Source organism: Lontra canadensis, unplaced genomic scaffold (genome assembly GCF_010015895.1).
Source record: "Lontra canadensis isolate GAN:19392208 unplaced genomic scaffold, GSC_riverotter_1.0 scaffold41, whole genome shotgun sequence".
NCBI lineage: Eukaryota > Metazoa > Chordata > Mammalia > Carnivora > Mustelidae > Lontra > Lontra canadensis.
Window position 1 is genome coordinate 17615693 of NW_022631035.1, and position 8163 is coordinate 17623855.

The 8163-nt window shown below is 43.2% G+C and overlaps 1 protein-coding gene across 1 annotated transcript in view; it reads right to left on the minus strand.

Moving 5' to 3' along the window:
* The window catches only part of NMT1 (N-myristoyltransferase 1), a 30060-nt gene extending 22087 nt beyond the window's left edge, over positions 1-7973 (minus strand). Inside the window, exon 1 of the mRNA XM_032871005.1 lies at positions 7798-7973. Coding sequence (XP_032726896.1) covers positions 7798-7928 — 131 coding nt within the window. The 5' untranslated portion in view covers positions 7929-7973. The remainder of the gene's footprint in view (positions 1-7797) is intronic.
* Positions 7974-8163: the final 190 nt, after the last annotated feature.

Consider the following 8163-nt stretch of genomic DNA (forward strand, 5'->3'; position numbering starts at 1 on the left):
GAAGCCATTTCAAAGAAGAGCTTCAACTTGGATTTGCAGAGAACCACACCAGAGGACCCCATTGAAGCAGGCTAGTCCTTCTCTAAGAATTTACATCATTTTTAAAGGGACCTGAAGTCCACACCCAGCGGGTGGGTATCCCAGTGTGCGCAGGGATTCTGCGAACTCAAACAGCCATTTCTTAGAGCGCACTCTAAGCCTGCCAGTCACCTTAACACACGCCAAAGAGATGAGCCACAACCATGGAATACAGAAAATCGAAGTGTGACTTTGACTCATTTGGTTCCAAAATAATGAGTGAAGAATTAGCGGAATTTGCCTTCCTGGGGAAAAGGGGGTCCCTACAATGGAAATGGACATAGGAGTTCAAATAAGAATTTTGAAGTCTACACTCTGAAGCTCATCAACTCAAGTCATTAATGACCAACCTGGTGATTATGGAACAAATTAGCAGAAAGACAGAGTCAGGAACAGGGAAGACAAGAAATAACAAATGTCATTAAAAAAAAAATTTTTTTTATTTAAGTAGGCTCTATGCTCAATGGGGGGCTGGAACTCACGTCCCCAAGATCCAGAGTCTTATGCTCTACTGACTGAACCAGGCAGGAGTGCCAAGAAATGTCATTTAAAAAAAAATTATTTATTTATGTGAGAGAAAGAGAAAGAGAGAGAGAGAGCATGAGAGGGGAGAAGGTCAGAGGGAGAAGCAGACTCCCTGCTGAGCAGGGAGCCCAATGTGGGACTCAATCCTGGGACTCCAGGATCAAGACCTGAGCTGAAGGCAGTTGCTTAACAACTGAGGCACCCCGGTGCCCGAAATGTCATTTTTTTAATGAAGGCCAAGATATTCTAAGTTCAAACACAAAAATCCCATGGGTGCTCTGCTATAAAGTCAGGGCTCTGGGGAGGAGATAGAAAATGAGCTTCAGTGCTGATTTCTAGAAACAGAATGCAGTACCAGGATGTGTGAGTGGGCAGGAGGGAAGGGCATGCTGACAGACAAGCAGCACCAGCACAGAACTTCCAAAAAACACGACAAGCAGGAAGGGTCCATAACACAGGCCTCCCCTCCACCCTACCGGGTAACAAAATCCACTCAAAGGGACGTGACTGGGGAACAGAAGGCTGTACTGTGGGGGAGTACGAGCTCAGCCACCAGGCCTGGAACGACTGTCAGGGCCACCCAGCTTAACTTGCTGTTCACAGAAGCAGAAACCAAGGCCCAGACACGTGAGGTAAACTGGTCACCAACTAACCAACTGGTGACCAGGGACAAGCCACTAATCTCTAAGGACGTGGACTGTTCCTTCCTGAACACCACGGTCTTGTTTCTGTGGGAATTTCTCTGAGTCTCCTCCAAAGCCCAAAGACAGTTTCATCATACAAGGCCCTAAAACAAACTTCTGTGTCTCAGAGGAGCATGTATGAAAGGCCAGGAGGACCTGAGCCACACTTTATCCAGGAAGCCGCCTCTGGCTACACTAGCTCTCCCTGGTATCTGGCTAAGATTATGATCTCCCAAACGACTGAATATTTTACATAGAATAATGGTTTGCTTCCTACCTTCCCAGTAAGATTAAAAATTTCCTGAGCATAAGGACGTCTGATACAGCTGTTTCCTATAGCACCCCCAGCCGCGCCCAGTGCACAGTTAAGAGTTCAACAAATAACGTGCCTGACTGACGCTTTTCCAGCGTAATAGACTAAAATAAGACTCTGAGAAGCTACAGCCCAAAAGAGGGTCAGCAAAACATCTCCAGTTATGTTTCCACAGGACAGCTGTGTTAATAGTCTATGAAAAGTGTGGAGGGGCGCATGGGTGGCTTAGTTGTGAAGTGTCTGCCTTCGGCTCAGGTCATGATCCCAGGGTCCTAGGATCGAGTCTCACATCCGGCTCCCCGCTCATCGGGAAGCCTGATTCTCCCTCTCCCACTCCCCATGCTTGTGTTCCCTCTCTTGCTCTCACTCTCTCTCTCTCTGACAAATAAATAAATAAATAAATAAATAAATAAATAAAATCTTCAAAAAAGAAAAAAGTGAAAACACGGGGCGCCTGGGTGGCTCAGTGGGTTAAAGCCCCTGCCTTCGGCTCAGGTCATGATCCCAGAGTCCTGGGATCGAGCTCTCTGCTCGGTAGGGAGCCTGCTTCCGCCTCTCTGCCTGCCTCTCTGCCTACTTGTGGTCTTTATCTGTCAAATAAATAAATAAAATCTTTAAAAAAAAAAAAAAGTGAAAACACGAAAGCTCCACTGAACCTATTTTAAATTGTTCCAAAGTCTTAAACGCGGACCGTGGGTTTAGTTTTGATTATGAGACCAAAGGGGGGAAAAAAAAAAAAAAAGAGTTCTGAAAATAAAATTCACAACTTTTGTTCACTTATTTCCCACCCCCGAAAACTGGAAATTAATTCTTTTGGCTAAAACTCAAAATTTCCAGAGAAACCGATTAAACAAATCCTAGGCTCTAACATCCTTTTGATTCCACTTTTGCATATCAGGAAATCCTTTTGCAAATCCATTTACTTATGAGGTGTGAGAGGTTCACCAACAATCCTCCTGGTACTCAGAAGGCCCAAAGAGGTGAATGAGAGGCGTATGAGGGTACCGGGGTGGAAACCACACCGTCTGACTCAGTCTCACATGCCTATCCTCTGTATGGCTGTGGCTGCAGGGTTACTAACAGCAATACCCTAAACTCTGCAGTCCCACCCATCAGTTATTTATATAAAAAACTGCATGTGAATCTTAGATGATGGAGGGAAAACAAACAAACAAACAAAAACCACTTTAGTACTCTGCCGTCAAGGTGCCCCAGGAGGCCTGTGAAAAGAACAGCAAGTTGTAGGAAGCGATTACAAAAATTGTTTTATTGCCATCCTCTGCCCTTCCTGGGACAGTTGGCCAGAATTCTGAGGGTGCAACAAGCCAGTTTCTGCCATGGAGAATAACTGGGGTTTTTTAAAAAAGTGGGGGGGAATCACAAAGGCTTTGATATACTAAACCGTTTAGAATGGGACTGAGACAGAAATGTAAATTCCACATCCTCTGGGTTGCTTTGGCGAGCCACACGGTAACCTGGCAACTCCAGGGTCAAATCGGATGCTGTTCAGAGACCATTTTCAGTAATTTTCTGAGCAATGAATGATTCACTGCTAGCAGAAATTTCACACACCAGAATGCAAAAGATATTTGTCCACTGAGAAGAGTTTAAAGGGGCCAGCCATTTCCATCACCAACTGGCTCCCTAGTCTGGGAAAGTTCATGGGTTACTGAATGGATACAAAGGCAGGACTCACACTGCTGCAGGGTTGGGAAGCAAGAAATCAAGGCAGTAGGGAAAAAACATCCACTAAATTTGGAATGGATCCTCCAGGGTACCCCAAGGAAGAGGTGGAGACGCAAATCCCAAGCTTCACTACCAAAGCTCGATCAGTCTTCGTAAGTGAGGTCTAGGAGATGATCCACGGAAAGGGCTTAATGTAGTGGCCAGCACATAGTGATAGTAACAACAGACAACATTTATCAAATGCCTGACAAGAGTGTGACCTCCTCAGCTGCCTCTCAAAGTCGCAGCAGGAGAAGCAGTAGAAAAAACTTTCTAAGCAAGCACCAACCCTGTCCAAGAATTTCAGTTTAAGTTTTGTTTGTTTGTTTGTTTGTTTCGGTGCTCCCAATAGAGCAACAGTCCCAAGAGCACCATCCTTGAGGAGTCCGAGGAGAGGCGTGCAGGGTACAGGTTTCAAACAAGGTTACAGAGAAGAGCTGAAGAAGCTCCTCCTAAAGTCATTCAAGGGGCGCCTGGGTGGCTTGGTGGGTTGAGTCTCTGCCTTCGGCTCAGGTCATGATCCCGGGGTCCTGGAATTGAGCCCCACATCGTCGGGTTCTCTGATCAGCAGGGAGCCTGCCTCCCCCTCTCTCTCTGCCCGCCTCTCTGCCTACTTGTGATCTCTGTCTGTCAAATAAATAAATAAAATCTTAAAAAAAAAAAATAAAGTCATTCAATCTGTGGTCCCCAACTGTATGGCCTCTGCAGACCAAGGGTTAAGTGCAGACTTAGTGAAGCTGGGAGATTTGAGAGTGAGCACGTCAGTTTAAACAATGTGAAAAATCAGCAAAACTGGTGTGCCATGAGCAGCAGTCTCCCTGAAATAGGCTCTCATTTGCCTTTCATTTCTTCTGCTTTCCAGTCTCTTCTCTTTGAAGTGGCTCTTGATTAGTTTCTTTTTTAATTGCCACTTAATTGGGAAATAAAATTAGAACTCTTATTTGATATCAGTGATGAGGTTTCTCTTTTCATGTCTGCTTTGATCTAGTTTTGAAAAACCAAAAGCTGAAGGGAGAAATTAAGAAAAAGGGGCGAAAAAGATTTCTTCTTTCCAAGAGCTAGATGCAGCTATAAGCCACCGAATATAAATATGGAAAGAACCACTCTCGGAGAATCTGATGGATAAAACAAAAAGCAAGTAAGGCTGGCTTTATGGCACTTCCTTTCAAAGAGATCGCTGTTTTCTCTTAAGTTTTTTCATAAGAGATAACAGCTCAGGACTGGCGAGGAAAACTTGTAAGAACTCATCTTAACCTGTCCCCATGAAATAAGAAAGCAGGATGGGAAAGAGACATCCTTATCAAAGGGATGGCTTACCAGCATCTCAGTGGTATCAATGACATTGAAAAATAAATTCTAAAAGAATCCTAGGAACCAAATAATATAAAAGTCCTTTCCTGTTCCAATCATCCAAATAAACTTTGTCTGTTAACCCAAAACTAAAATCTACTGGTAGCTAGTAAGTAATTCATTCTTTAGTAACAATTCTTGGAAAGCCTTTCACTAAAAACAAAGAAGCAAATTAAAGCATCCGGATGGATGGTGAACTGCAGGGGAATACAGCATTAAGATGATCTTAGTCTGGGGGAATCTGGATGGCTCAGTAGGTTTCTGCTCAGGTCATGATCTCGTGGGTCCTGGAACAGAGCTCCATATGGGGCTCTGCGCTCAGCAGGGAGTCGTCTTGGGATTCTCTCTCTGCTTCTCCCCTAATTCTTGTGCACAACCACGCCCGCACACTCTCCCTCTCAAATAAATTAAACCTAATTTATTAACTGTAACTGATGTGTCAGGGAAGTAACTGGGGGAAAAAATGCCACCTGCCTTTGTTGAGTAGATTAAAAAAATAGCATATAGAAAAACTGTAGAGATACATACATTAAAAAATACAAACACACAAAATAAAACATACACCTACATTGCACATAAGCATGTGCACGTATGTGTGTTTCAAAGTATATGTGAAATCTATACTCATCAAAGTTTATTTAATTATGGTTGTTTCATTAGTGTAAAGTACTGTGAGCCCATCCTGAAAGGAAGGCCTCAGTGAAAGGCCTTGTGAAACTTGGAGGATCCCCAATTTTTGTAGGTATTTCACAAGAAACTGTAGTAAGGCTCGCAACGAGACTGAGTTGGTGTAAGAAAGTGTGTGTGTAAGAAAAATCTAATACTCTTTCCCTCAGCGAGGGAAACTCCGCCAACACTGAACTCTGAATTTTAACATTTGCCATTTGTTCATCCACCAAATACTCACAAACGTCCATTACGTGCCAGGCATCTCAAAGCCATGGTCCCTCTACTCAGGCACCTTACAATCAGGTGAGGCAGGGAATGGACACACGTTATTTGATAAAAGCTACGACAAACGAGTTATGTGATAAGAGCACAAGCTGGGGAAAGGACAGGAAGATTTGAAGGAAGAACAGGAGGGAGGGGACAGGCTGTATTTCCCATGTTATCTCATTTAATCCCTACAACTGGAGGTTAGGTAACTTACCCAAGGTTACAGGACAATTAAGTGTCAGAATCAAGCTTTGAACCCAGGTATGAATGAACCCAAAATCCATGCTCTTTCGGTGCCACACTGCTTCCCAACATCATTTCCTCCAACAATTAATGAGAAAATATTAACTCTACTTCAGATTCTGAGTGCCAGAATTAGCCTGTCCTCCAAGCTAGGTCTTCTCTTTTCACCCGTCACCTCCAAACTCATTTACACAGACCTCTAGATTTGGTATATGTGCTGCCGAAGCGAGCACACACAGACCTCTAGATTTGGGATGCTGATAAATTTGTTCACCCAGACCATATATAACCATGTACAACAACAAAACACCGTCAAAGTTTTTGTTTTTTTTTTAAGGTTACCATTTTGTTGTACTATAAATAAAACAGAACTTTCTGCCAAATAGTTTTGCAAACTGATTCACAGATCATAGGGAATAAAACCAATTAAAGAGCTATAGATGCTGGTCAAGTTAACAGTTTAGCAGAGAAAAATAAAAGCAACTACACACAGAGCAAAGAAAAAGCTTTACTTTCACTTCTGAAAGGACTTCTGAATTCAACAGCTCTCATCTATTATTAGGATGCACTTTCCCTTCTTCCTGTTCCTACTTCCGCTTTAAAAGCTATTCCTTTCTTAGGAATCTCAAACTTCAAGGCTTTTGTTACATGAGATCTGTTGTGAGTTATAGCAAAAGAACACACTCTTATAAAACCAGATCTGACAAACTTCCTTTTCCTCTACATTCTTCTTGTGATTTTTTTTAAGCTGCTCAAAGAACATAAAAGCTAGATCTCTTAACCTAAGGATTCATCACAAACAGATTATAAACAACTTAATTAACCCTTTGTTCTTCCATCTCTACAAGATGGTGGAATTTTTTAAAGTTTATCCAAAGATTTTAACCTTTTACCTTTACCTACAGGCCTACCGCTAATATTGCAAATGACTTCATGACTATGAAAATAGGATTATCACACACACACACACACACACACACAGGCACAAAATCAGACTACCACAGGCTCACCCAAAGTTATATATCCAAAAACTCTCTCATAACTTTCCGTTAAAAAACATAGGGACAGAGTTTCAGCACCGACCACTGTAACAATATGAAGAAAGAAGAATGATAGGGTGTGGCTTACAAGAATAAAAACTGATTTGGAAATAGAACTCAACTCTGAAACGCCTGATGAATTTCTTCTGTCCAAGCAACACTTACTAGTATGCAAGACTCTGAAGTACAGGAACTGCAATATTAAACCCACTTCTAATCCCTGTCCAAGCTGCACCATCAGTCAATTTCTTGAAGCTTTGAGGTTATTTCACAAAGTTAACAGAACAAAGATCCTGGAAAACCTAATTATATAGTGTTCAGGAAACTTAGAGATTATCTGGAACAATGGGCACCATATACACCAAACCATTATCATACAGTAATTACACTGTAGGGTTTATAAGGTAAGTTTGTATTTTGAGATTCTCCTGTTAGTGACACTTTACAACATTAATTATGGTTTGTACAACCTGATATATTTCCTCATTGAAGGTGAGCTGCAGCGAAATGTTTCATTATTCGTTTATTGCTAATCACGTTGTTCACACACATCTATAAGTAACGTTCCCTTTGAACTGTACTGTTAGATTGACCCGTGTTGTGCCATCAAAAACCATCGTCCAACATGCTCTTTTCCCTGAACGCGGGTGAAGCACACGAGCGGAACATTACACAGAAGAACTTTTATATAATAGAAGTATTCAATGTCTCCGGCCCTTAATATACTGAGCACCCACCCTGGTAAATGACAAAGACAAAAACCAATCGCCAGGCAGGATACCAAAGTCTCAGCCAATTAGAATATGGGGGTGGGGTTACCCTAAGCTCCCGGTGACTTCCCCGCACCCCAGAGACCCAGGTTGTGGGAGACTGGACGGGAATTGGACTCCGAGGATGTCGTTACCCCCGGCTGTAGCTGTTGTCCTCCTCGTTCTCGCAATCGCTGCAGTGCTCATGGCCGTTTCCGTTCCCTTCCATCATCTGCGGCAGCAGAGGTGCCGGCGGCTTCACTGCTGTCTCACTCTCGTCCGCCATCTTGAGTTGCGAGAGCCGGCCTCCGCGCCTCGATACATAGGGGGTTCCTATTGGGCGAGAGGAACTTGAGATATATTCTGGGTTTTGTAGTTTTTATGTCGAAGGGAGCCGTAACTAGGAACAGCTCATTCTCGCGAAACCGGAACAAGGTGGACTACAATACCCAGAAATCATAAAGGGAGGCTGTCCTGGGTGGGGGACCGGCACTACCCGGAAGTCCTGGGCGTTCAGCCGC